Source organism: Excalfactoria chinensis, chromosome 14 (assembly GCF_039878825.1).
Source record: "Excalfactoria chinensis isolate bCotChi1 chromosome 14, bCotChi1.hap2, whole genome shotgun sequence".
In the NCBI taxonomy this organism is placed as follows: domain Eukaryota; kingdom Metazoa; phylum Chordata; class Aves; order Galliformes; family Phasianidae; genus Excalfactoria; species Excalfactoria chinensis.
The window spans coordinates 1,968,575-1,995,712 of record NC_092838.1 but is presented as its reverse complement, the minus strand read 5'-3'; the positions used below and the strand labels follow the sequence as shown (position 1 = coordinate 1,995,712).

At 51.0% G+C, this 27,138-nt stretch overlaps 2 protein-coding genes across 3 annotated transcripts in view; one reads left to right on the top strand and one right to left on the bottom strand.

Moving 5' to 3' along the window:
- The window catches only part of MGRN1 (mahogunin ring finger 1), a 39,234-nt gene extending 19,273 nt beyond the window's left edge, over window positions 1-19,961 (bottom strand). Inside the window, exons 1-5 of one of the 2 annotated variants that reach the window (XM_072349291.1) lie at window positions 19,767-19,961; window positions 15,034-15,152; window positions 13,713-13,801; window positions 8,913-9,059; window positions 2,158-2,275 (exon numbers count right to left, since the gene is read on the bottom strand). In XM_072349291.1, coding sequence (XP_072205392.1) covers window positions 2,158-2,275; window positions 8,913-9,059; window positions 13,713-13,801; window positions 15,034-15,152; window positions 19,767-19,854 — 561 coding nt within the window. In that variant the 5' untranslated portion in view covers window positions 19,855-19,961. The remainder of the gene's footprint in view (window positions 1-2,157; window positions 2,276-8,912; window positions 9,060-13,712; window positions 13,802-15,033; window positions 15,153-19,766) is intronic. The other variant, XM_072349292.1, reaches the window with a different exon arrangement.
- Window positions 19,962-21,869: 1,908 nt separating this feature from the next.
- UBALD1 (UBA like domain containing 1) lies at window positions 21,870-26,821 on the top strand. Its single transcript, XM_072349162.1, has 3 exons — window positions 21,870-22,068; window positions 24,623-24,682; window positions 25,785-26,821. The coding sequence occupies exons 1-3, from the start codon at window positions 21,961-21,963 to the stop codon at window positions 26,103-26,105; spliced, it is 489 nt and encodes a 162-aa protein (XP_072205263.1). The 5' UTR covers window positions 21,870-21,960; the 3' UTR covers window positions 26,106-26,821.
- The last annotated feature ends 317 nt before the right edge of the window (window positions 26,822-27,138 follow it).

Below are 27,138 nucleotides of genomic sequence, written 5' to 3'. Positions count from 1 at the left end.
AACTATTGCATTCTCAAACAAAAGACCTCTTCAATGGTTCGTTTTCCAATCATTTTTAGGGGCCTGAAAACAACTGCCAACACATGCCTTGCACTGTAACACACGAGCAAACCAGTGTGTTATGAAAACATTGTAAGAAGAATGTTTTTATAAGGCTTTTCCACATAACAACTCACCATAACACTATTTTCCATTCTGCTGACCAGCCAAGAACTACATCATTGCTGAGCATTACACTGAGCAAAAACATGAAAGAAATCTCTTTTTTGACAACAGCAGCAATGAAGTTGGAGGGCAATCTGAACACTGCAACTGCACGCAGCTGAATGAGATCCCTCAGCCAGCTGTCAGATAAAAGCACTGCACTTCAGGGGACAGTTAAGAAGATTTAGCATTTCACTGGACTTGAGAAGGAAAAAAACCAAACAATGTAAACAGCCAAAGTGGGGAAAGAAACTTCTGAGTCAGTGTTTGCCCCACATTGACTCCACAACCAGAGCCCCCGTAAAAGCAATGAAAAAGACCAGAGGATGCAGCAGAATGAAGCAAAGAGAGCTAGAAGCTTACTTTTCCACTGCACCTCCCTTCCCCTTTAAGCTGTCAAAGGGACGTGACTTTAGTACTCAAATTAAAACCTTGCTGGCAGGAACAAAAGTGAAAACCAAGCTTTCCAATTCTTTAAGAAAGGGATCTGAGCTCCTACTTCCCAGTTTCCTCAGATGACAAAGGGGGTTGAAAAGCAGCTCTTCCAGGCTTTTGTAGGCTGAACTTGTGAAATCATATATTGGCAGAGAAACCAGGACATCAGGAGACCAGACTCTGCAGGCTCCTGCTAACTGCCACAGCACTGTTAAAGCACAGGACTGATTCTAGTTAAAACCGTAACTCCAAGACAATAGCTATTCAATCTTTTCAATATACATGAAAGATGACCTTTCTTTCCTTTTTTCTTTTTTTTAAACCTTAATTTTTTAATAGGTAGTGTTTCTTATTAGGGCTCACATACACAATACTCTTATACAAACCTGAGAGAAGAAATGAGCATTGTATTAATTCTGACCTGGGAGAAAGGTCCACAGGAACAAGTGTATTAGCAGTAGCTACAGGCCAGCTCCTCTGCATGAGGAATGTCTCAGGACAGCTCTGCACAGAGGAGGGCAGACAGCAAAGCCTTTCTGCTTTGTGTAACACGCAGGGAAGCCCTTGGGCCAACATTTAGAGGCTCAAGAAGCAGAGTTACTGCCAGGACTGGAATTCGGCAGAGATACCAAAATTAATAGGACTCCATAGATCTTGCTATGTAGTAAAAGCCACAGAGCTTAATGAAAACCAAAGCTTCATCTGTTTGCAGTTATGGGTTAAAGTAAAATAAAAGGATGAAGGCATCCCCTTATTCGGCATTAATGCACCAGTGTGAATCTGCCCCAGGAGGGAGAGCATCCCCTCACTGCATGGTACTGCTTGAGATAATACTGCAGGACACAGCCCTTAAATAGAATAAGACTCCAAACTATTTTGACTTCTCTCTCCCATCAGTATCACAATTTTGGTCATAAACCCCTTGTATTTATTTATTTATGAGTTATCAGCATTTACTGCAGAAGTTCTTCTCACACCCTAATGAACTGTCTTGCACGTATCCATTTTGAAAACCGCTGGAGTCTGGTCTAGATGACAAGCCAAAAAAAAAAAGAAAAGAAAGTGATAAAGACAGACCCTCTCAGAATCTTTATCAGCTCTCTCCCAAGGTAACTGGGAAAGACTTAGCAAGTGAACAGGGGCACATTTGTTCCCACAAGTTCTCTGGCTGACAGGGAGAACAAGGCTGAAGAGCGTAGGCTCCTCTGGGAACAGCTCCTGTGCCAATCTCTGCTGTCTCCCTCCTACGCCAGCTGTTGGGATGCCAGCTGATCAGTGTTATCAGAAGTTGCTCCTTTCAGTTTCTTTTCTTCCCTGTTTGCCTCATCTTCTTGCCAAGTTCCCAGGCAGTGTTCATATCTGCTCCTCCCAAGGCCCCGTTTGTCTCACACCCACAAAACATGCTGTGGCAGCTGTGAGTGCAAATCTTCCAGCCGTATCTCAGTGACACTAAACAGAGGCCACTACTTCTGAGGCAACAGAGCTGTGGAAAGAAGGCAACACTAAGAAAAGACTTACCTCGTCATCTTTCCAGTCTGAGAAATCAATCTTGAAGGAAGGCAGGGAGAACTGCTGGCTTACCCCTCTCTTGTAGTGAACTGTCTCAGACTGCAGAGAGGGATTCTTTGTGCTGTATCTGAAGAAAGGGGTAAAAGAAGACTTGCTGTAACAAGTGATTGCTCTCTGCTAGGCTCTCATTTCATTCATGCCTGTCTGCCTTCCAGGAATCACAAGTGGAAGCTCTAAGAGGCAGAGCTGGCAGGGGCTGGCAGCCATTCACTGGGAATACAAAAATGGGAGGGAAAGGTGAGCATGGGGGAAGAAAGCAGCACAGACAGGCAAGGTCAGATTGGATCCAGACTGACCTGCCGGGAAACACTGCATGTCAAAGGAGCCTTGGGGTGCAGCAGCCTAGCAAAAGCTAGCTCACTAAATCTGGAGCCAAAGCAACACCGGCTTCCTACCCAGCACACATTTATCTTCTGCAGGAAACCCAGGAAGAACAAGGAGTTATCTAACAGCAGCATCACACAACAAGGCACTAAGAGCTAACCTCTGCCTCTGCAGGACAGGACTGCAGTGAGAAACACTACTTGGCATGAGGCCATTCTGGAAAGCAAGACCCATTCAGACCAACTCTCCAGCTCTCAACTCCTCACATGCTTTCCTAGAGGCACACGCCATGAACAGCACTAGAGACCCACCAGCCAGCAACCTCTGAGGATCCAGGAGATGGTCTCCAAGGCTTGTCACATGATCAGTGTTTAATTGAAAGGTCATGATGAAGATCAGGACCATCATGTGCTCTCTGCTCTTCTTGCCAAGGTAGAAGCACTGACAATAGGTTACCCATAAAAGAATTTTCTGAACTGCACTAGAATAGTGCTGCTTTACTGGAAGGGCTGACCCCATCCTTTGCATTTAAAGCACGGAGTGGGAGAGATCAGGATGACAGATCTTTTGTATGTGAATTAAAGAGCGAGCAATTGAGTGAAGTTTTATTTACTGAGTTGTCAGGCACAATGAATAGAGCATGCCTGTATCTAGCTCCTTTTGTGGCTCTCTCTAAGCTTCCCAGCTATGCAGAGAGGCACAGTTCTCCCTGTGCAGCTGGGAAGGAGGGGAACAACTTATCTAAGGTGACAAGAGAGGAACGTACTGCAACTGAAGTGCAGAGGAGAGAGTGGAGGTTAGAGATGGCCTGGATGCTTAACATAGACAGTGTGCTTATTGAAGGACATAAGGAATCCAGGAAACTAACTGAAATTATTCCCCAATTTTTTGTCTCTTCTCCTCCTCTGCCTCCTCATAGGATCTGGTTTCCAAGCCAGGCCAGGAGGAAACAAACACCTTACCATGCAATGAAACCCTGCCATCCAGATCCTGTTCAGCACCTGCAGCCATCTCGCTTGAGCTCATTGCAGGAAGAGCTGCACTCCTGACTCCAGCCAGGCTTCAAAGACGGCAACTTACAGAACAGCAACAGAATGAGGCACAAAGGCCAGAACTCTTATTAAAGACAGAGGGCTTGTCTGTTCAATGAAATCTACACAATTTAGCTTTCCAGCATGTGAACTTTGTACACTGCAGTCCCTTGGGGACTGGTGCCTGCATAGATCAAAGCAGGCTTTGGCTGTTAAGGCTTGCACCAGGCAGAAAAAATCTCTGCCTCTGATTTCTTCGCATTGAAGAAATCTCTCTGTGCAAAGAATTCAGTTTAATCACCACAGTCCACAGCCAAAAGCAGCATGAGCACCTTTCAAAGGCTCTGAACAGACAGAGGCTACTAATTAAACAAAGGAACACGAGTGCTTCTGTCTCCCCTACACAAGCTTTAGTGAAAAAACAGCCATGTGCTAAGCTACACATTGCAGTCGGATTTCATTTTGTGAACTAACCGTTCAAATCTCCACATGCAGACAAAATCCATCATGTATTGCTTGGAAGACAGTGGTAGAATGTTTGTAATGTGTAGCAGGCGTTGCAAAACAAGCAAGGAAATGAGACAAAAAAACTCCAGCACATCCATTTGTGCATCAGCAACACGAACAGCATAATCCTGAAAAAGGGCAAAGACTAGCAGAGCTAAACTGGCACGTTTTCATTGCTTTCTCCTTATAATAAAGAAACACAGCACTGGCAACATTACGAGGACAAGGAAGAGTACCTTCTCTGTCCAAAGAGGAAGGTCTCTGTGAGAAGAAAGGACTGCAAAACCTCACATCTCTCACGTCACATTTATCAGCAGCTCATGATCTGTGCACATTGCTCCTGCCCTCAGAGCTGGCTGCTTTAAGTGCTTCCAGCTGGTCCAACTCCTTCCCCTGAGGAACATCCATGTTATAACTACACAACCCTCCCTGCTAGTCAGCAGGATACTCACAGCTGGAAAAGTCCTGGGGGCCCTCCCAGGAACCTAATAGTGTGTGTGCACATCAAGTCTGTGCCTGAAAAGGAAAGGATACATTCGCTGAGCACGCAAACAGAGAATATCAGCATCTTTGTACCTGCTCCCAAAAGCACATCTGTCTCCTACAATAAATCTGAGGGTACAAACACACAAATCATTCGCTGCAGAAAAAGGCAGGCTATAAACTGAAAGTCCTTCTACTATTCTCTAGGAACTGTTAGCACGGCAAGGAAAAGCAATTCAGGCTATCTTATCATTTCTGTGAGGGACAGCACAGACTTACAGGTGATCACTAGCAAGTAGTTGACGTAGCTCACACATCTGTGTGCTTGTGCATCCCTATGCTAAGGCAGATTCTCATACCTTTCAGCCAGGTCCCATCCCAGTCATCCCTTGCACACTTCCTCTCTGTGCTCCACAATTCACCAAGCAGAACAAACCCAACCGCTCGCTAATCTCCCATCTTTAAAATATCCTCCTGACTCAACACCCACCCCATGTTCTCCCCCCACACCAAATGTCCTGTCAGGGCAGTTTCCCAAAAACAAATAAAATGGACACAACCACAACAAATAAAACTGAGGATAACAGGGACTCTGAGCTGCTCAGAAGCAGCTTGCCATTAATTCCATGCTGCTAAAAAGGCTCCAGACACAGACAGATCTGGGCTCTGTTATGCTGTTATGACCCACATTCACCAGCTGCTCCTCCAAGAACTAACATCTTTTCATCTACAGATTCTTTAAACTCACTCTACCTGGACAAGAGATACTTAGCTAGTCAGAGCAGCGGTCTCCTCCAGATTTAAACTAATACCCCATGTTGTTCAAGAGGCTGCTACTGCATCTGCATTAGCACCAGAAAGTACTGGATACCTTTCCCCATATACATACATACAGTGTCTTCACACTTTATTGGTCAACTACAACCCCATAAGAAGTAACGACACAGCTTGTTGTGAAATTCAGAGTTCAGCAGATCAGGACAACAGGCAGATAGTGGTTGGGAGAAGACATGTTGCCAAGATCTTGGCTGGGAAGCAGAACAGCTGAACACATCCCCCAGCATCAATACCTGGGAGTGTATGGAACACACAAGGCAGGTCAGTACAGGCAGGACAGGCCCACGCTGATAAAGCCTGCAGCTTTTAGATGGAGCCCAAGCAGTTCTAGTAGGAGGCCTCCTGGATTGCAGAAACACTTCCCTCTGGTCACAGAGACCAGCCATTCACAAAGACAGGCTCACAGACCACAGGCAAAGGGAATGCTGTTGCTCCAAGGTGAGCAGAAACTTGACAACAAGCAATGCCTCATCTCACTGAGAGCCACATCCCCTCCGTCCTCCCACTCCAAATTGCATGAACATAATGATGTTCCCAGCAGCAGTTTCACAGGAGCAGAAGCACTGATGCTGTCAGGTTCGGATGCTATCAGGTTCCACAGTTCCTCCAGCAAAGAAGCAAGAATAACTTCTTTAGCACTTCTAAGGAGCCATGCTGCAAACCAGGGACCAGGAGGAAATTTCTGCTTTAGAAAATGGTCCAGAAAGTTTCTTCCATTTTAGGAATATAGGAAAAGTGGAAGGAAAAAAAAAAGGTGTCTTTATGACAAAGCAGTTTTCTTCCCGTTCAAGTGCTGGACAGCAAGAGACACAGTTTTGGGTTTACACACAGTGCAGTGCAACTCCTGCACACGTCTGTTACTTAAATGCAGGTGTCAGCACCATGAGAAACTGAGAAAAGGAGAAAAGTATCACCTCACGCAGAGGAAAGCTGCATTCCTGCTAGTGCACTAAAAAGGCACTCTCTATACTCACAGCTTTTTCCCCACTAGAACTTGAAAATAATAAATCAACGTAATTACAGCACTGTCCTTTCAGAACTGCTTTGCAAAGCTGAAATCAGAGCTTCAAAAGGTTTTTACTAGCAGCCAGCAAATCCAGAGAAGCAGAGATGCCTAATTTGGGCAGCTGCACTAGCCCCAGGATGTGCTTCATGAGCCACTTCCACATGCAAACACAGCCTGGGTTGAATTAAAACAGCTTATAAAGTCTATATTTATATCTCACTTCCCCCAGCCCCTATTACCTACACATCTGCATGAAATCAGGATCATGCCTTTCAAAACGTTTACTGGCTTCTGGTACAGCACCCCACACCCCATTTTTCTATAACATTTATTGTGCAAGCACTCCAGAGCAGAAATAGACAGCTCATCAATTCTATACTACGAGGAAATTAAACTATGATTTATTAAATAAAAGGACAGCAGTGGAAGCAAGAGCTGAATCCAAGTGCTCTGACTTTCAGCATGAAGTGTTAGTGCTCTGGGAACTGCTTCCATCCTAACTGGGCAACCCGGTCATATCAGCCACACGTGGCAAAGAAATGAGCACTGACCACAGATCCTGGCTTCATGCAGAGGCAGGTAAGGTCCTCCTTCATTATGGGAGCAGGGATCCATCTTTTGGTGAACCATGGACAGGGTGGATAAAAAACTTTGTATTTAAAAAAAATGTATTTTTATCTGAAATTGACGGTCACGTTAGCTTTCAGAAACTGTACCTAGGGATTCAATTTAAAAAGCAATTAGGTAATTCGTGTTTGTTGCATAAGCTTTAAGAAACATGGAACGAAAATTCAGTAAAATAACATCCTTTTAAGTGAACCAGAAATGGTGTTTTCCACCTCCAATCAATGGACAGAGTTCCTAGGTACAGAAGTGAACAGAGTCCAGAAACAATAAGTTCTATACAATAGCTATGACAGCTATCCACCCTGGCCATGGAGGCCTTCAGTGTGCTTCATTAGCCCGTAACAGTTTCCTTCTAGTGATGAAAACCAAGGAATGCTCTGCAAGGCAGCACAAGGAAAACTAGCTGCCTGTCCACGCTGTACCTGTATTAGGAAAAGAGGACTTCAGTCTCCAAGGTTGCCATTCCAGCACTTCACTAGCACTACATTCACAGGAAATCTAAGGACCTAAGAGACAGAACATGGAAACTTCATCAGGATTTCTAAGGTACCCTGCTGCTTCAGACTCAGTTTTTCAGAGCTGAAGGGATTTTCCGAGTTTGTGAGGAGAGATTTTTCAGTCACTTGAAAGGAGTTAATTAATTAACTTCCTTAAACAAAAGCAGTCACAATCTTCAACAGAAAAGAGGGGCCTAACAAAATCCTGGACCAGGACATCCTCCAGTTTGGAGGAATACACATCTGTATGGCAGCACTGAAGTTGTCTTATTTCTAAAGCCACCTTATTCTGATCATTAGTAGGACGTTTATACTTTGTATAAGGCACATGAGCCACTTTATGGTTTATCATACATATTTCTCCCTGCTGAAACCTCTACAAATCACCTAAATAAACCACGACTTTACCCCCAAATCAAGAGCACAACTGCAGAAGCCATCAGCACTACGTGCACAGAGCTCCTGGATCAGCCAAAAGCCTCTACTAGCAAAAGCCAAGAGCTTTTGCAGCCTTTACCCATAGAACAAGAAGAACTTTTTGTTCCATGGTTATTGAAGCCTGCAGTCATGTACCAGAAGCTCAAATGTGCCCAGTGCACACAAGGAAGAGCAAGTTTCAGCCACCATAGCCCTCAGCGAAGAGAGGAAACTTTTTGTAATCTTAGAGGAAAGACACAGTGTTGATTAGAATGGCTTAAATGTGCTCACCTAGATAAAAAGGCTTTGAAATCTGTAGAGATACATTACTGCAATGAAATATGGGAGGAAGATTCCATGGATCATGCTCAGACCACTCTTTTTACAGCAAGCCAAAGGTTAGTCTGTACCTGACAGGAAACATACAGGCAGGGTTTCTGGGCAGTTAATCTTCCTGACAGCCATTTTACAATACCCTGTTTTGAGGTGGTCATTTACCCCCAAACAGGACTTTGGATAGGCCTCAGTTCCTAACAGACTCGTATGAACATGTCAAGCTGAACTTTTCTTTGATGGTCCAGATGCTCCCACCTCAGGGAACACAAAAATCTACTCAGTGGTGTGATCTGGAAAAGCAGGTCATTTTTGAAGAGGGGAGCATTTGCTTCTGTAATTTCATAAATCGCCTTGCTGAAAAAGCACAAAGCTGTGAGTTCCGCTCCTTTGTTGCACGCAAAATGGTTTCCCCAGATCCAAAAGACAAACCAACAAGGGAACAAGAGAGGAAATTGGCTTTGTGCAGGAAGGAAGTGAAAGCAATATTCAAAGCCATCAGAGTACATAAAACAGAAAGAGAATTCACTTCCCATCATCTGTGGCAGCACTGCTTCACAGGCGAGAAAGGAAAGATGGTTTGACAGCCTCATCACCTGAGAGGTTCCATATCCCCCCAAGTGCCACAAGCCCAACACTTACACGGCCATGCCACCAACAAACTCCTCCGTAGCCTGGCAGTAGATTGTGATGGCAACACGAGCATCTGCATCAAAAGTGAACTCCAGACTGTACAGGACTTTCTGCTTCCCATTCTCCTCGGTAGGACTGTCCACATCATCTTTATACCTGCAAGAGAATGCCAAAGGATTAGAACATTTTTATGAGGTATTTCATAGCCACCAAGTTTACTTGGATATCAGGATAGGAATACTGCAATGTAAGGGCTCTGGGCAGAAAAGTCATCATGGGCTTCCATAATGCCCAGGAGATTTCCATTCTTTCCTCTGAGGAAGGTTGTTCCAGGATTTTTCTGAAGTTATTGAAGTGAATTATGTAACAATGATGTTGAGAGATCTCATCCAGTCTTATGGCCATGGAAAGCGCCAAGGTCAACTACTGAACATCAAACTTTAGGAGCAGAAATGTTCTTCATGACTGAGGCATTTATTATATGAACAAGAATTAACACATTCAATTGCATCAGATACATGATAACCTATTCAAGAATGAGTATTTCAGTGAACATAAAAGGAAGCAATAACTTGGATTTGGGCTACCAGACAGCTGTATCCCACTGAGTGATGGCTGATCACCACAACAGAATATTACTCCTCCCTCCTGCTAAAAACACAGGCAACAAATCCAGTGAGAAAGGTGGTATGAAACAGGCAGGCTGCAGGGCAGCAAGGTATAGATGTGGATAAGCTGTGAGTTAAAGTGTGCCAATGGTAACGCCAGCAGATTCTGGAACAAACAGCAAATACAACATACCATGAAAAAAGCTCCCTTTGTCCTTAAGTACTAAATGACAGAAAGGATACGACTCATTGTCAGAACAGAAGCAGATTCTCATACATTAATTCAAACCCCACAGTAACTCTGCAACTTCAGATCCAACAGTCAGTTCATGTATTATGTAGAAATGGTGAATGCAGCAGGTCGGCTCTGAGAAGTGTACCACAATACTGCTCTGCTGCCCAGTCCCAGTCTCACTGCCTATCAGTATTAGCTCAATTGCCAGGATGCCTGGGTCAGAGCCAGGCAGCTAAACTACTCAGGAAAAGCTTGGCACCATCTCTAAGTTCACAGCATTAATTGGCCTCTCCCCTCACTAAGCAGCCTCCACAAACATAACGCACTGCTGAAAATACTCCGAAATGGGCCAGGCACACCTCCATCATTCAATCTAAAAACTGTCAAGGGAATTCATATTTACCAAGTTCACTGAGACGTAATAACCGCTGCCTAATTAAGAATTCCACTATGAATTTTACTCAACACGCTAAACAAGAATGAAATGTTCTGCTTCAGCAAATTAATACAGAAGGTGTAAGTTTTATTTGAAGAGCAGTACAATCGAGTACCTGACACGCACATTTGTACTAATGTGACCTCACTAAATCTCCTGGGAACCTGCTTCAGCAGGAGGGGCTGGACTAGAGGATCTCCAGAAGTCCCTTCCAACTCCTGCAGTTCTGTGATAAGTATTGCACACACTCGCATTCCTGTCTGAGTGACTCAAAACAAGACTTTTGCCAGAGGTTCACTTAGGTCAGAGGAGTAAATCAAGTTACAATACATCCAAACTGCTAGTACAAAAAAAAACCAAAGCCCAGGAACGGGCAGTCTAAACATCTGCAGCAGCCAAGAGACAACAGCCAGTAACAGAATGAGTATTCTATTGTATCTGAGTATTCCAGGACTGTTTTCACACAAGCAGGTGAAATTCTGAACAGCAGCAGCCACAGTAAGTCTGCCTGCACATCTCCCATTGTAACAAGCTGGTGCTGGAGATTAATGAAAACACTGGCCATATAACTAGGAGTTCATGTGAGAAAAGGCTGCATAGGCAGCTCTGCCAGCCAGCAGCTGAATCAGGGGACAAGCAAGGACTACCACAGTGCAGACTTTGAGAAGCAGAGACATTCCGTGTTCCACCTCATGGTGCAGGATGTAAACTTCAGGGGATTAGCAAGACAGGGCCACGCATTTTGCATTTCTCCCACCTTTGCAACAAATGAGGCATACAAGGAGGTGGTTCAGGAATTTCAAGAGCTCTTCTGTCTCCATCTGTACTTGAAGTTTACCGTGTACACTTTAGTCAAGCCCTACAGAGAGTGCTGATGTGAGGGTGGCCTCAAATGCATGCACTAATTTAGAAACCAGTGACTTTGTTAGTGCGCCTTTTGGTCATGCACACAAGCTAACTACATAGCCTTAACAATCACACATACAGAGCAGAACAGAACGGCCACCTTGAGAACAAATAGCTGATCCAGTGCTATGATGTAAAAGTCAAAGCAGGCTGACCAAGTGAGCTGAGGCCACTTGGTCTGACATCCCTTCTGGATAAAACAGTGGAAGTGCTGGAACTTTTTGCTTGTCTGTTAAAGAATTAAAAGATAAAAATATAATTAACAGCAGCCATGACAGTGTTACAGAAATGGGTCAAGTTGAATCTGATTTCATCCTTCGAGGAGATTAAAATTTTTGAACAACTCAATAGACGTGCATTATAAATGTTAAGTACTGTGTGACTCTGTAGCATGATATACACTCATGAATGCATTAAGTTAGTGTTGAGGCAGTCACTGAACAAAGTAAGAACTGGCTGCCATCTCTAACAGTATTCACATTTCTGCTCCATGATGCTCTAATCATAGTACAAAGCCCACATTGGAGAAGAGTGGCTGAGCCAGGGGGCCCTGCTCTGTGAAACACTGCCTGATGAGCTGATCCTCCTCCTGCAGTGGGAAGTGCTTTCAAGGTGTGAGCAAACAACCTTTCCTGTCCATCAGCACTTCAGCTCTGAAAGAAAGCTCTTGAGCCAGAGCCAAGAGGGGCAACAAGACAGACACAAAACCGCTTTCTTCTGTCAACGCTTAACAGCAAAACTCATGCTGCCCTCCTCTGAGGTCTGCAGAGCCTCATCCTGTTAGAAATTAAGCACTCCATGGGCAAAGACTCACAACTCCAATATCAGCATCCAAAGGACTGCTGCTTCTCACCAAAGCTGCTGGAAATACTCGGGATTCAGCCAAGCTCAGAATTTTGGCTGGTGACAGCAAGGCAGGAAAACCAGGGTGAACATTTCTTCACATTCTTCCATAACGTTCAACATTCCAAATTATGAATCAACACTCTCTTCAGGGGAAAAACAATGAATTTTCAGTTAAACACAAGGAAAAATAAATGGACTATAAGGACGTTACCATCAGAGCCTACTTTGTACCTAGACACTCAGTTCAATGGTATCTTATTTACTTCTGGGAAGAATCTCCAAGCCTTAACCATCAACTGCCAATGAACTAAGCTGGAGGGGGCAGCAAGTGTCTTTATGTGTACAGAGGGAGAAATGAAAAGCCTCCAGTACAGAACAGTTGAAAAGCACATGACAGAATGTGCCCTTGAAGACTGGCAATTAAAATCCCATTTGGGGTCTACATTGTATAAAATGAAATAGAATAGTATTGGTGGTGCTGTCGTCAGCACCAACACAGCAGTACAAGAGCCTGTGAGAGTTCATGAGGCAAAGAACTGAAAGTACTGGGAATTACAGGGACACAAAACTAAGGTAACACCTTATAAAATATAAAATCACAGAAAACAGAACGATAGAACTACATGAACTAAACTAAACCCCACCAACAACTCCTCTGTTGCACTGTGGATGTCTGAAAGGAGAATGAAATGCCCTTTCCACAGCAAGCCTGGGAAGAATGCAAGACTGTGTTCTAGAAAAGAACTTCACAGCCCTTAGCTGAAAAAGCTGGACAGCATTCAAAACAGTTTGCCAAGGGTTACTTCTGAAGAAGTCCTCTCTTCTCCTGTTTAAGTGATTTTGAAACAACGGGTATTGCTCCTTTAAAGACAAACAAACAATGTCAGTTTTCAGATAAAAACAAAGCGGAGGTTTTGCCTGGTTATGACTCAACTGACTCACATTACACCACGCTCTCAGAATCACCTTGGCTCAGAGCTGAACCTGGTCCCCTGCCAGCACTCCAACCCTGCGTCCGTAACACAGAATTCAGAGACTCAAGGACCTTTGGGAAATGCTTAGCCTGGACATCTGCCCAGGTGCTCAGACCAAAACAAAGCACTCTGTGCTGGGTCTCTGCTTGTCAGACATCTGTGTAGAAGAGGGCAGCCTCAAGTCAAAGTGTTAACTATTGCATTTAGTCCAGAAGTCACATTTTTGTTAGCGTGGCCCTAGATCTCAGTGTAAAGCATTGAAAGGTAATAGATCTCCAAGACTACTCAGAACCCCTTTTCCTACTCATGGGACAGAAGCCATTTAAATGAGTACATAACACCAGGACCAAACTTCATCTTGGCAGCAAGAAGAAGCCGAGGAAGTTTCACTCAAGACCAATCAGTGCTCCCTGTCAGTGACTTGCACCAGAAGCAACTACTTTCTGGCTTCTCCTTACACAAGAATGCAGAAAGGAATCTGTCTGAAGAGTTTATTGACCCAACTAATATATTCCATTTGTGCTAGCAATAGCAGGCAAAATCCAAGGCTTTGATTACCACTCTAGTCTCTTTGTAGAGACACATACCGGTCATCTCGGAAACCACAGATTGCTCAAGTCCAGGGATGAAGCAGCACACAAACTGCCTGAAAGCTCTGCTCAAATGGTACCCAGAACCTTCTGAATATATCTAGCAACAAAGACCTGGGATTCAGCTGTTCCTCTAAACAATATGGAACTGACAGTTTGGCTCCAGGTGCCGGATCCCTGGGCTGAATGAAATGAGTTCAGGCAGTAACGGTACCTCACGAGGCGGAGAGAGTCCTTGCGGATATTCACCAAGCTTCTCAGTGTCTTCACGGGCTCATGGGGAGCTGGAGTCACATAGGGGAACTGAAATACAAAAGCAAATGATTGTTGCCTTATTACTACATGCATGTTACCTGACAAACTATTTACCCAAATCAAGGAACATTCATCTAACTCCAAAGAACAGAGCAACTCTGTGACAGAGATGCAGAGCTACCACACAGGCTCTCAAGTCTGATGGTTATGGGGAACATAACCAGCAATAGTGACACCTCACAGCCACATCAGAGGTATGGACCTTCAAACTCAGAGCTACCAGGAGCTGCACGGTGATGCTGAGCTACCAGGGAGTACAACTAACACAGAGGAGTATCAGGGACCATCAATATGTGTGTCTCCATAGAAATGAGGAATCTGCTAAGCAGGCAGCCTACTGCTGCTCCTGCTGAGCTTCAGGCAGCTCCAGCACACAACCCTGTAGCACTGTTCTCTTGGGCCACAGAAACACATCGATGTGGCAAGATCCAAAGCCTGAAAGAAAACACGCCACTTGTGACCAATGTGACAGTGCCAATCCACAGCCACAGGCAGCAGAGACTCCATGGGGCGCAGCAACTGCTTTCTTTGTGACCCCACTGCTCAGCACTGCGGCCAGCAGCAGCGCTGCATGCACAGCAATCAAGTTATTCCAAAAGGAGAAACTGGCCAATTTCCACAGGGCCCTGTTGCTGCTGCCTGTTCAAGTGCTTTTTTTCTTGAAGATTAATCAGAGCTGCCAAAGGGCATTACCTTACATTGGCAAACTGCAGACCACGACAGCCTCCCACTCTTAAACCCATTTGGCAAATGTCCCACTGTGTTAATAGTGTTCTCACCCACTCCCCTCTGAAGAAATGAAATTCAGTGCCAGAATGTCTGCTAGAGAACCCAGGCTGAGATACACAGATAACACAACTCTGCGACTGCAAGACCAGTCCCTGCAGCCACAGGCACATCGGGTATTGAGCTGACAGCTACATCTTCTGTTTTCCTTGGAATGCTGTGCAGCTGCAGCTCTTCATCACTGCCCTGCATACAGACGTGGCACAGGGTATTCGGTGGGCCTCCTCCTGCCTGCACAGCATTGCATGTCCAGCAGGATTTCCATGTGAAGTCCCTCCTTCCTAACTGTGCTCTTTACCTCTCTGTACTGCAGCAGGCAGCTGTCCACAGTCTATCTGTGAGCCTCAAAATATTTCCAAATTCCAATTGGGAAAACTGATGAAGATGCTTTATAAGTAGGAAACAGAAGTGCAAAACAGGATATAGGAACTTGCCTGAACAGGTCTATTCCCAAGGAAGTTTAGATCCATGTTCTCACCAAAAAGGTACCCCTCGGGGTGAGGGGTGTCAAACTTCTCACCTCCCATAAAGAAGTGGCTTGCAAAGTAGTTTCCTAGGGAAAAGAAAACAGAACAAAAAAAAAGAAACAGAAGGAGTTGGTCTCAATGATCCTCACGGATCCCTTCCAGCTCAGGATTTTCTATGAAAAAAGTTCAATCCATACTTCCTGGAGAACAGCTGGTCTATGCATTTCTCAATGCACAAGACACAGAAAATACTTGATTGTTCACTCCTTCCCTGTGCTACACAAGGTTGTTGCCAACAGCAGAAGCAGAACAAAATCACCCTGGAACAAATCACTACAGGAGATGATCCCATTCTAACTTGTTTTCCAGAAAAGAAAAGGCTCTTCCCAATATTTCTCAATTCAAATGAATCCTTCCTCCTTGTCCCAGCGCTGGATACCAAGTTCCATCCCACAAACACCCGCCCAGAGAAGGCCCAGGCTTCCTCCCCACACACCCCCAGGGGCTCCTGATGGGCACTTGGCTTTCCTTCCCATACCCCCACACTGCAGCCACACACACGTGTGAGAATGCTACAGATGTAGCTTCCTTCTACAAAGACTTTGGGACAACACTCATCTGAACTCTACAGAGTTGGAGTTTCCAAGGAATAAGAATCAGGAGGGCGTTAAGAGGCTCCATCCCAACCATTTTCCTTTAATTTTCAGAGTGGGGTTTTTAAGTTTGGAGCCAAACACACGTTCACTTCTCTAGGTGCACAGACAGTCTAAAATTTGCTTTACAATGAGTGGCAGAAGCAGTAGCCATTTGTGTGAATGGCTATGGGGGCATTATGGAAGGATTTTCAGCTAGGAGCATGATTTACTCAGAAATGGAAGGGCTTTCATGAACGGTTCTGCTTTTTCCATTACAGATTTCTTTTTATATGCTTCAAGAAAGGCTTCTCTTTCTCTGCACAGCTGGCAGTGCTCTAACGATGAGTGCTCTCTGTTGCTGAGCTCAGCCTACAAGCGTCCAGATGTTTATATTAAACACGTCTGCCCTTCCAGATACAACAACCAACCTCAGCACAGAATCCACTTAGAATCCACAGCCTGGAATACGGGTACTCCAACTGGCAGACCACCTATTCCCACCCCTCCCTGAAGCAAGAAATTAAAGTGCTGATCTGCACATAACCTCCAAGCACAGCCAGCTCGATGCAGTCCCTCCAGCTGAGATACACCACCGTGATTTATGCTTACACGGAGGTTCAGATAAGCAAGACGAATGCTGAGGGATAGGAATTAATTTCACATTTTATGTGGGTCAAGTAGGATTGTGTTTTGGAGCATTTCATCTGATTAACTGCGAAGAAAATGCTTGTGCAGGATGTTTCAGAATTGCAGCAGATGATTATCCAGGATCACACTGATGTGGGACTCAGCTCAGCCCAACCTATATTTCTGGGCCTCTCACATCCATGACAGTGCCCAGCCATCCCAACCTGGGCTAAACAGAACCCACATCAACAAAAGCAATTAGAATGGCAAAGGAAGAAACTGCTGCTGAGCCATAAGCCAAGTGCCTATGAGCAGCAATGGAGAAGGTGGCAAGGAAGGAACAGCAGGTGAGGCTGAAGGCCTCCAGGAGTACAGCATAGGAACAGGGACAACGGGACTGCACTTCTGTCCCAGCACTGCCACAATGCACACGGCTCATGAGCCAATAGCAAGGTGACAGACTGGGTGCAACCTGGGCACTCACCGTTAAAATCGCTCTTTCTTTCATTACAACATTGCGTCCAAACAACAAAGCAGGTTTCACACAGGCATCATCTCTCTCTCTCCTTTTTGCTCCCCAAAAAAAGCCAAGGTCTGCAATTTTCTTGCAAGCACCTATTCCAGGGGGGAAAAGCCATCCCAAGGACACGTGCACCCTGCCCTCCACACACTGCAGGTGAGCTCTCTGGAACAAGCCGTGAGCTGACAAATGAGCTGCAGAAGCACTGGTGCATTGCTCACTGGTTGCTAAAGTGATAGGGGCATCACACAGCGAGGCTGCATGCAACGACACGGATCGTTTTACTGTTCCAAGCACAGAAGCACAGCGAGGATCAGGAGCTGTTCCTTGTCATTACCTGCTTTTAGCCCATTATATGCAGGCACTGATTCCTCTCTACAGGCTGGGCACTCCTCCAACTCCCTTCCAACCAGGCAGGCATCGGCAATGCTTGCAGGCTCCACAAAGCAAGGGAGGTTAAAAGGTACCAGTGAAAAGCAATGTGTGGGAGTGAGGAGTCACCTTACAGCGCCTGGCTGGATGCAGGAAGGGAAATGCAGACAAACCATACCAAGAACCTCAGAGAACCACGCGAGAAACTTTCAGAGGAGGGCTCTTCATTACTCTGCTGCATGCTGGCTGTAGGAGGCTGCTAAATGATCTGCCAGCCCCTCATCAGCGACTTTGGTTCATTGGGACCAAGGCAGATTCCCTAACAACCAGCTCCATCTCCCACTGAGCACAGCCGACCCAGCACTGAGTACACCAACAGCCAATAGAAGAAAAGTGAATATTCATCACAGCATTTGCAGCCAGCCCTGACTCAACAAGATACCAACGCTCAGTACTGCCTGGTAAAGCAGCCCTGTTCCCTTCCCTTCCTTGCTGCTTCCATCACCACTGGGATGCCCACACTTTGTGGCTTTCTCCTTGCATAACACAGCCTTCATAGCAGGATGTATACTTGCTCCAGAATGCAAACCTACATTCTTCAAAGCAATCCCAGCCAGCAGCTGGTCAGAGCCACAGCAGCTTCCCCAGACACCTGCCATGAGTCAGGACCTGCTTGAACCCAGAGGGATGGGACACAGAAAGCAGCAGAGACCCCCCAGCACCACAAAGGGCCTCAGCAGTAGAGTCAGCTCAGGGAGCACTCCCTGCCCATGCTTCTGCATTTCACAGTTAGCCCGTGGGCAGCCAGGAACCTGCAGGGGTGTCAGACTGGCACTGCAGGGCAAGTACTCAAACATGCAACACATCAGATGGAAAATCTGCCTTATTCCAGGAGAGCAGCATAGAGCTTGTTGCAATATTGTCAAGTTGGGAATAATTAGCAATCATTTAGCATAAGAACTTTATGAACCATTTCCAGTGAGCTCAATGGAATCACATTTAATCACAAACACCCACTACAGGCTGTGTGCAAGAGACAGCAGCCCTGCCAGCCCCAAGTCAGACAGCCCAAGGACTGCAGGACCAGGGGACAGTGTCCATCTGAACACACTCCACCTTAAAATGAGACAGGCTGTGGCAATGGCAGGACTCCTTCCACTCTGAATCTCCAGCTTAGAAGTGCTCAGATCTGTTCTGCACAAAGCGATGTAAGTACCAACAGCTCTACTCCCTGAAGCCAACACAGCCCTGCTGGATAAACCTCAAGAAGGCAAAGAGAAAGGCCTAGCACGGCCACAGCCAGCATGCTTTCCAGAAGAGCACGAGCAAGCACAACAGAAAGTTCAGCCACAATTAACACGCACCTGATTGCATCCAAAGCTGTTAAGAAAATACATACAGTTTTTAATCAACTGCTGGTCAGTGGACAAGGGGCTGGACGTGGTGACAGCATCAGGGACAACACTGCTCCGGGGGCAGTGAGTGTGGAGCAGACCCCAGGAACACAATGATGCTGCCCCGACTTCTGTCTGTGAGTGCACTGGCTAAAAACCAACACACCTTAAACACTGATCCGACTAATTACAACAGTAAGAAAAGTGGATGGTGATGAATTCAAAGATGCAGTTTAAGGTTCATTGTGCGCAGTAGTAATAATTAATCCAGTTGGGATCTAAGATCTACAATGCTGTCACAGTGTCAGTGTGTGTCGGGTGCCAGCTCTGCTGTTACAGTGAGTGCCACGCAGGCCCGGCAGCTCCCGAGCAGCTGCACCAGGAGAAGGCTCTGGGAAAACCCCCATCCTTACCAAAGGGAAACCTGCAGCAAGGCAGGGTGCAACGACAGAAGGGCTCTGCTTCAGATCTGCCACCACAACAAACCAAAGGGAGCCCCGGCTCCATCACAGCCCGGACAGCGTGAGCACAGAGCTGCACCTGCCCTGTGGGGAGCCCCGAGCTGCTACCTGCAATGCCCTCCACCTGCCTGGAGGGCTCCAGCAGGACACCGATGTAGGAATCAGCATGAGCGGGTACCAAAGGGGAAAGGGACATCAGAACCCCATTTGTGACAGGAAGGGACAGATCTCTGCACACAAACTGAGCCGGGCCGGCCGCAGTAGCCGGTCCCTCGGTGATCCTCCGGCCGGGCCCAGCACACAGACCTCCGACTTTCCGGACTCCCCCGTTGACAGACAGGCCGGGCCGTGTCAGCCCGCATTACCGCCGTGAGGAGCCGGCGGTGGTTGGTCCCGCTGCCCCCGCTCCCTCGCGACGTTCCACCGCCTCCGATCCCCGCTCCGATCTCCCTCCGTCCCGCTCCCCGTCACCCCCGACGTCCCACAACCGGCGGCTCCAGAACGAGGGAAGCGGCCCCACTCGCGCCCCACACCCGGAGCGGGGCAGCGGGACATTGTGGGGCCGCGCAGCACACGCAGCTCCCGGGGGAGGCCCACGCGGGACACCGAGCAGCGCCAGGCCCCGCGGGAAGCCCCGCTGCCCCTCAGAGCGGCCATAGCGCCGCCCCCCGCCCGCAGCCGCGACCCTCACCGGACTTGGGCGGGTAGCGGTAGGCCGAGTTGGCCTGGATGTCGATGTCCTCCACGCCCGCGATGCGCCGGCTGAGCAGAGAGCCCATGGCGGCGGCGGCGGCCCGAGGGCGGCTCGGTAACGCGGCGGCGAGCGGCCCGCACCCGCACTCACGGCGGCGGCGCGGGGCACGCTGGGACAGCGAGTCTTCCAGGCCCGTGACTACAACTCCCATCAGGCACCGCGGCGGGGCCTCCCACAGCACGCAGCACTGCGCCGGCAGGGGGCGCTGCTCGCGGCGCATGCGCAGAGATGCACCCTGTGCACGCCTGTGGCTTTTCCCGTGGTCCGCACTGTGTGCGGGTTGGACGCAGGCTGGAGTGTGATGGATTGCGGGCTGCGGTGTGATGCATTGCAGGCAGGATGTAACGGGGGTGAGGAGCAGCGTGCAGGGAGAGCCGCTGAGACCTCTGTGCTCAGCTCACTACCACCGGCAGCCGTGGCACCAGCACCTCCTCCATGCAGAAGGTGCTGAGGTTGGACCTCGAGCACTGCAGCGTCAATCTGGGCATGTGATGGTCCTGCAAGGAAGCCCCCAGCCTCCCCCAGCCTTTCTCGGTGCATCCTGCAGTCACGAGCAGCCCTGTCACTAAGGGGCGTGTTTGCAGCCTGCTGCTTATTGCTCAGCCAAAGTCCAGCCGGCTGCGTGGAGTTTGCGGCCTAACAGAGCAAAATGCTTCGCCTTCTGCCCTCTCCCCGCTGCTTTGTTTTTCACTTGCTTGTAAAACAGCCCTGGAGACAGCGCTCACAGCTATTCCTGGCCAGAAGGAGTGGCACGCCTGTGAACTTTGCCTCCCTAACGCTGCACGGAGCTCGCAGCTCTTGCCAAACGCCCTGCTGGACCCAGGCCAGCCCTTTCCCCTTCACCAACCGAGCTGTGAGATCCCCACGGGTGCACGTTGTGCTCTAGCAACGGAATCCTGCAGGAGAATCGCCCCCCTGGCTGCAGAGCCCTCCTGTTTCTTTCCCCTCTGGATCACACCCCGACTCCGTACAGCTGGTTCCTTGCTGGAGCAGTGGGACACACGGGTGCTGAGGGGCAGCTGGCTCCAGGCACACAACTTTGGGACACGCTGGGGCAATGTGTGCCTGAGGCCTGCAGGCTCCAACCCGCTCTGCTCCAACACCTGAGCCACCCGCAGCCACGCACAGAGCACAGGCCTGGCTCATGGAACCAGCCAGGCAAAGCCCAACACGGCAACGTGAGCTGCAGGAAGGAGCCTGGAGCAGCTCCCTGGCGGCCCTGAGCGCTCCTCAAGGCGCAGCATTGCTCTCCATCTCGCTCTATCGGCCCCTTTTCCAGCCCCGCTGCCGGCTCCTGGCACTCAGCAGCACCATTGTCCTCGGGCAGCGCCGTCTGCGTCTCCCCCTCCGGCCACAGGCTGCTCAAAGGCCCCTTTCAGGGCTCAGAGGCCTCCACACAGCGCCCCACTCACAGGGTGGGGGTGAGGAGCGCACCCAGGGCTGGGAGGGACACAAGAGATGGCGGCACAGCCGGGGAGCCGCACACCGCCGCCAGGCCGGGCCTCAGCCTCGACCCTGGAAGCAACGCCCCGCAGGCCCCGCGCTGCTCTCAGAGGCTCGTGGCCGTTCGTGCCGCCGCTCCCCGCCCGTCAGCGCGGAACCGCACGCGGCCGCCTGTAAACGCTGCCTGTAAACAAACACCGCCCGTAAACGCCGCCTGTAAACACCGCCGGGCCCGCGCCCCCCCAACACCCCCACACCCCACTCGCCCGCCCACGTGACCCGCCCCGCCCCAGCCGGGCCCGCCCCCGCCGCCCGTTCATTGGAGGCGGCGGCGTTGTTGACCATATATGGTCAGGTACGACCACACCGCGGGTAGCGGTTGGCCGTCCGGAAACGTCGCTCAAGCTCGCGTCGACGCCCGCCGCCGTTCTGCAAACAAAGCGGGGCATGCCGGGAGATGGAGTCCGCGCCGGGTCGTTGCGCCGCGGCCGGGCGCTGGGCGGGAACTCCATTTCCCGGCGTCCTCCGCGCGGCCGCCCCTCCCGCCCCGCCCCGCGCGGCCGCCGGCGGGGCCGTCCGTGCGCCGTGAGTCAGTGCCCAGTAAACATTGGCGTGAGCCGCGCCGGCTCCGCGATGGTGGCGGAACCGTGAGGGCGGGGTGGGGGGGGGAGGGCGGCGGGCCGGGGCCATGGACGAGCTCAAGCACCAAGTGATGATCAACCAGTTCGTGCTGGCGGCCGGTTGCGCCGCCGACCAGGCCAAGCAGCTGCTGCAGGCGGCGCACTGGCAGTTCGAGGTGAGGCGGCCCCGCAGCTCGTGGCGGGTGGGCGCGGAGCGGCGGACGCGGGTGGGGGACGCGCTGCCGGCGGGACGTTGGGCCCGGCCCGGCCTCCCGTAGAGCGCGATCGTGGGGCCTCCACGCGTGTCGGCGGGCCCCCTGGCGGCGCGGGGCGGGAGGCGGCCGCGGATCGGCGCGGTGTCGGCTGGGAGCTGCGGCCATCCGCTCCCGCAGGGCGAGAGGCGGGCGGTGCCTTCAAACGGGGCCGCGCTCCTTCGAAACGGGGCCGTCTCTTTCCCGTGCAGCCCCGGCGCTCCGCGAGGCTGGAGCTGATGGATGTGACGCTCGTGGCTCCAATTGAAGCGTCCGTTCTGTGCCGCAGGGCTGAGGCGGGACGCAGCGCCCAGCCGTGCCCAGCCGTGCGGTCGGGCCGTCGGCATCGCCTGCCCTTAAAGGACCCCCAGATGTTGGCATCCAAAACCCGACCGCGCTCGGCCCCGCTGCGGCCATACGGGACCGAGCGCTGCCGCGTCCCGTTGCTGCTCCGTAACGCGGCCGCGGGCTTTGTTTACCAACACGGCGCAGCGCTGCCCCCCCGCTGCCCATAGGACGGGCCGCCCTGCACAGCGTTACGGCCGGGCGAAGCGGCTTTCCTTACAGCCGACTCCTTACAGCCGACTCCTTACAGCCGACTCCTTGCAGAACTTTGCCACCGTCGGGCGAGTTGCACAAGCGCTCGCAGCTTCTCCTGCCGGTTGGCGCTCACATGACTCAGAGGAAGCGCGGCTGTAAACAAACGCGGGCGAGGAGCCATTACCACGTTCCCACTCACTTTTGGTGCAACGGTCAGATCGTTCCCTTTGCAAAATGGCCGCTGGGCACGGCTTGCTCGGGGAGCCCCGCCGGGGAGCTGCTGCCTCCCCTCCCCGCATTGCCGCGTTCTCAGGCTTTTATCCTTCTTTGAGCTGCCCTTGTTGCAGGCTGGCCCGGATCTGCGCTGAGAATTAATTGCTGGAGTTCGGTGCCGGGTCCCGCTGCCTCTGCTCGTGCTGGCCGTGGTTGCACGGCGCTCCTCTGGGGGCAGGACGGCAGGCCGTGCAGTCACGGGCAGCCAGCAGGAGGCTGCGGGGTGATGGGGCCGTAGGCAACGTGTGGGTCACCTCCCCCACTTGCCGTCCCTTGGCTCCCATCTCACTGGGAAGCCATTGTGCTGATCTGCCGGGCTGATCTGCAGCTCGGGCTCCTTGCTCAGGTAGAAGAATATTAATTGGCTTTGTTACGTGCCGATTGCCCCTGGGGCTGCTGGGGAGGAATAAGAAGACGTCAGCTTTAAAAAATAGCTGGGTTCTGCCTTTCTGCTGCTGCCGAGTGTAGTTTGTGTTCAGGGGAGCGAGTGCAGGAGCAGGTGTTTGGCTCTGCTGTGCCTGTGGCTGGACATCCACTTCCTCTCCTGATGGATTTAAGGCCTATCCAGCCCCTTCCCCTTTACTTTGTGGCTGCAGCCCCTGGGGCCGCCTCCCCTCACATCCCCAAGGCAGATCCCCTGCAGTGGCTCAGTTAAGAGCATTAATTGCCTTTGCCGTTGCACAGATTGCTCCTGGCACTTGTGACACTGGCTGGAGACCAGGTGGCACCCGCGGTTCTGCAGGTGCTGGGTCCTGGGGGCAGCCATCCCTGGAGCTGGAAACGTGAGGCCCGGAGTGCTGGGAGCGTGGAGGCAAAGAGATGTGATGTTTGAGCACAGGGCACATGTTTTGTTCATGGGACAAAGCACCCAGGTAACCCCTGGCACTGATACGTTAGCCAGGAAGCCATAAACCCCGCTGGAAATGACCTGCAGCTGCACCTTTCCAAGGCCATTTTCCATCAGATCAATGAGCTGAACTGATCTGTGTTTCTTAGCCCCAGTTTGGTTATCACATGGGGCAGCCTCACGTGTTGATCCTGCATCCATCCAGCCCCGCTGCCCCTTCCCAGCCCTGTTCCTGGTGCCTGCCCTCCTCACCCTGCAGCCCTCAGCCTGTCACATGCTGCAGCCACGTGACACATTCACCACAGTGTTACTGGTCTGAACTGGAAGCAAACCAAACCGATGCTGGTCGTACCGTACTGCCTGGCAGCTGAATCCAGCATGCCCTGGTGCACACACGGTGGGCAGAGTCCCACCCATGGCCCTGGGGAGCTCCCAGCACAGCCATGGACCTGAGCACTATGATTGCTGCCCGCTTTGCTGCGAGCAGACACAAGCACAGCATCGCATGGGGCTGCAGGAGCAGCTGTACATGGAGCGCAGACCCTGGGCACCAGGGCTGTTCTGCTGCTGGCCCCAGAGGCAGGCGGTGGTGCCTGTGCAGTGCAGCCCCAGGGCCGGGCTTGGACACCGTCCTAGCTGAAACAGATGCTGGGCTGGGTGGCCAAGCTTGTGTTAGGGCAGCTGGGCTCTCACACAATGTGAGACCTAAGCTGGAAGCAGGCTGTGCGTGCAGGGCTGTGCGTGCAGGGCTGGTGTAGGTGCCCTGTTTGCATGTTGCTAACATCTTCCTTTTTTTTTTGCTTTTTCCTTTTTTTGCAGACTGCACTCAGTGCTTTTTTCCAAGAAACAAACATCCCCTACAGCCACCACCACCAGATGGTAAGTGCTCTCCCACCCCTCCCAGTCACAGCATCAGCTGGCTGGCACGGGGGGCCATCTCTTAGCCCACCTCGCTGCTTCCCAGCTCGCAGAGTGCAAGCAAGAATGCTTTGATAGAGGATGCTTTGGGCATGGCCTGCAGCCCCAGCACAGCAGGAGGAGGCTGAGGGGCTCTGGAGCACCACATCACATAGGCTGTGTAAATGTGTGAGCTCTTGTGTGCTCACTAGAGCAGCTGAGTGTGCAAAGCCCTGTCCCTGCGGAGGCACACAAAGGACATGAGGCCATGCATGCATGAAGGTGCTGCCTGCCCAAGCAATCTCAGATTCTGCCCCTTTAACTTTCATGCCTCAGCAACCTGTAATCTGCCTGGGCAGATGTGTCTTAGGGATTTGCTGGCTGCCGTGGCCTCATTTGACTCTGCAGGACAATTGGGGATTTGGAGCACACTGTAAGCTTGCAGAGTGAATGGCCAGCGGGGCTGGGCTGCTGTGGGAAGGGGCTGTGGGGCAGGAGCTGAGCCTGGTGCCTGCGGAGCCACACGGTTGCATGACAGTGGTGTGCAAGGAGCCTCCAACGTGGCTGGGCACAGGAGCACACACAGCAGGGTCCCATCCAGGAGCTCTCAACGAAGAATCAATCTTCAGAGCCTTAAACATCTGCAACCCACAGGGAGCATCATTGGTAGAGCTGCAAAGGGAGGTGAGAGGATTGCAGCAGAGACCAAGGCAGCGCTGTCCCAAGGCTGCTGGCAGCTGCTGTGTGTGGGATGTCATCAGGACACGATGTCTGGTCCCTCTCTGCCTCTGTGCCACTTCTTACCTCCACAACACCCACATTATCCCAGGCCAGGGCTGGGTTGTGCTGGCAAGGTCCCACAGATCAGTGCTGGGACTCTGCTGTGTGTCAGGTCCAGGCAGCTTTGTATGCAGCAATGCTGAGGAGCAATGCTGAAGAGCAATGCTGAAGAGCAATGCTGAGGAGCAATGTTGAGGAGCAATGCTGAGGAGCGCTGCCTCGGGCCTCGGTGGGAGGCAAAAGATGGAGACCACGAGCTGGGGACGAGCCCCGGCCCTGCTGACCACCTGTCTCCTTCCCACAGATGTGCACTCCTGCCAACACACCAGCCACGCCGCCCAACTTCCCCGATGCCCTCACCATGTTCTCCCGCCTCAAGGCCTCCGAGAGCTTCAACAGCAGCAGCCCCGTGGCCTCCATGGCGACATCCCCGCCGCCCCCGGCCCCACCGCTGCCCCAACACGGGGCCTTCAGCCCTGCCTGGCCCACAGCCTCACCCCCCGGCCAGCAGCAGAGCACGTGGACTCCAACCCCCCCAGCGCAGCCCGCGGGCTGGCCCGCCACCGTCTCCCAACAGGCCACGGCAGAACAGAAGGCCAACGTGACCATGGAGGCAGAGAGATGAGGCTGCGGTGGAGAGCGATTGCAGCGGGGACCCCTACATATAAATTTATATATATATATTTTTCCCCCCCCTCCCCAAAAGAGGAAAGAAACTGCTGCCAGGGGGTCTGGCAGCCACAGAGACATACGAGCAAATAGCTGCCTTGCATGGGTTTGGTTTGAAGTAGTTTTTACTTGTCCTAGAGCTGAACAGAGCTCCCCAGGGACAGCTGGAGGCTGCGTGGGACAGACTTGCTGCCAGCCTCTGCCTGGACTCAGGGAGGGTGCAGCCCCCTCCTTTGGGACACTGGAAATTGCATGCGAGTGACACTTAATGGAGGATGAGGTTCCTTCTCCATGGTCCCTGTGCCAGACCTTGCCCAAGTGCCCCCTTCCTTTGGCCTCGTGTGGCAGGGTGAGGGGCAGATACCCCACACTGGCTCTTTGTGAGGAGGAGAAGGGGAACAAGGGCTGCTCCTGCACCCCACGTGTGCTGTGCTGGGGGTGAGCAGGGCTGAGGCAGGCGCAGAGACCCGAGGGCAGATGCGGAGCCCTGGGTGAGCCACACACCATCCCCTCACCCTCCTGGGATGGGGTTTGCCCTGGGGCTGTTTGCATGACAAAGTGTAACCCTACAGACTGGGATCATTTTTAACCCTTCTGTTCTTTTCTTCTCCTGGCAGCTGCAAGTCTCTCTGGACACGCTGCAGCTGCTTGCAATACACGCTCTGCTTTGAACCCAGTGTCTTTGCTTCGTTTGCAGCAGTGGTGGGATGTGAGGAACATCCAGACCAACCCCACCATAGGCAGCAGCACCTCCCACCAACTCACACTGCCCAGGGCCCCATCCATGGCCTTGGGTACGATGGGGCACTCATGACTCGGACAGGACATCACTGTGCTCTGAGTGACAAGTTTCTTCCCTATATCCCACCTAAATCTCCCCTCTTTTAGTTTAAAACTGCTGTTCCTTGTCACTATGGAGCCTTATAGAAGCCCATCATTCTTATAAGCTCCCTTTATATACTGAAAGGCTGCAGTGAGGTCTCTCTGGA